The sequence below is a fragment of the Fukomys damarensis genome, unplaced genomic scaffold (genome assembly GCF_012274545.1).
Source record: "Fukomys damarensis isolate Sample0158 unplaced genomic scaffold, DMR_v1.0_HiC HiC_scaffold_24, whole genome shotgun sequence".
NCBI lineage: Eukaryota > Metazoa > Chordata > Mammalia > Rodentia > Bathyergidae > Fukomys > Fukomys damarensis.
In genome coordinates, this window is record NW_022900936.1 from 71,525,390 (window position 1) to 71,526,440 (window position 1,051).

At 51.2% G+C, this 1,051-nt stretch overlaps 1 protein-coding gene across 1 annotated transcript in view; it reads right to left on the reverse strand.

Moving 5' to 3' along the window:
• Positions 1-940, reverse strand: part of Emc3 (ER membrane protein complex subunit 3) — a 19,814-nt gene extending 18,874 nt beyond the window's left edge. The window contains exon 1 of the mRNA XM_019206878.1: positions 786-940. Coding sequence (XP_019062423.1) covers positions 786-940 — 155 coding nt within the window. The remainder of the gene's footprint in view (positions 1-785) is intronic.
• Positions 941-1,051: the final 111 nt, after the last annotated feature.

Here is a 1,051-nt window from a genome sequence, read left to right on the forward strand (position 1 = left end):
AAAAAAAAAAAAAAAAAAAAGGTGCATAAGTTAACAGTGGGTGTTAAAGATAACACTTTCTTTCCTTTTTTGGGGGGTACCTGGGATTGAACTCGGGTCCTTGCATTTGCAGAATCACTGAGCTAAATCCGTGGCCCTACAGTAACACTTTCTTGAGATGGTCTCTGAAAATAAACAACTGACTGAAAATTGCTATTTATTTTACTATAGAGGAATCCGAATTAAGATACCACCTAAATACTGGAAGGAGGCACACGAGGAAGAAGTTGCTTCCAACTTAGGAGGGGAAATACAGTAACTACAACTCCTCGAACTTCTAAAGGCAGTTTTAGTTTGCAGAGCACTTTATTTCTTAGCATCTAAGCAAACCATTACCGTAATTTGGTAGAACACGGATTATCACATCCATCTGACTGGATGTGGCAAAGACTGAAAGCCCTTAGTAAGCATTCTGCCTCACGACAGGCTGGGTCTAGTCGCGAGTGGGTTGGCGACTAGCCTAGCATTAGCATGGGCTGTCCCGTCCCCCCCACCCTTTAAGCACCTCATATGTCACAGGCCCTGTGCTGAGGGTTTCACAGACATCATTTACCATAACCCCAAGACTGTCCTGTGGGGTGGGCACTGTTACCATCCGCATTTTACAGGTAACAAGAGTGAAACAGAGGCAGCGGACAAGGTCACCCTGCCGGCAGGGGCGCGAGGGGATCCTGGCTGACAAAACCCCTCCACTGCGCAGTCCAAGGCCACGGGGGTGAGGTCGGCCGGTAGGGAAGAGTGCTGACCTGTCCGACACTTGTTCCTGGGTGAGCTTCTTGTCGCTCTGCAACAGTATGGACACGTAGTGGCGGATCATGCCTACGAAAAAAGTGATGATAACGATGGGAAGAACCACCCAGAGGCGGATGTTGGAGTCCAGCAACAACTCCGGCCCCGCCATCTTCGCTGAGAGAGGCCGCGGGGAGTGGAATTTGCCTCGGTCCGCTCCGGGGCCTCCTCACGCCGCTCAGGCTGGCCGGCCGGTAATCCACAGCAGCCCCCCTCCCGGCGG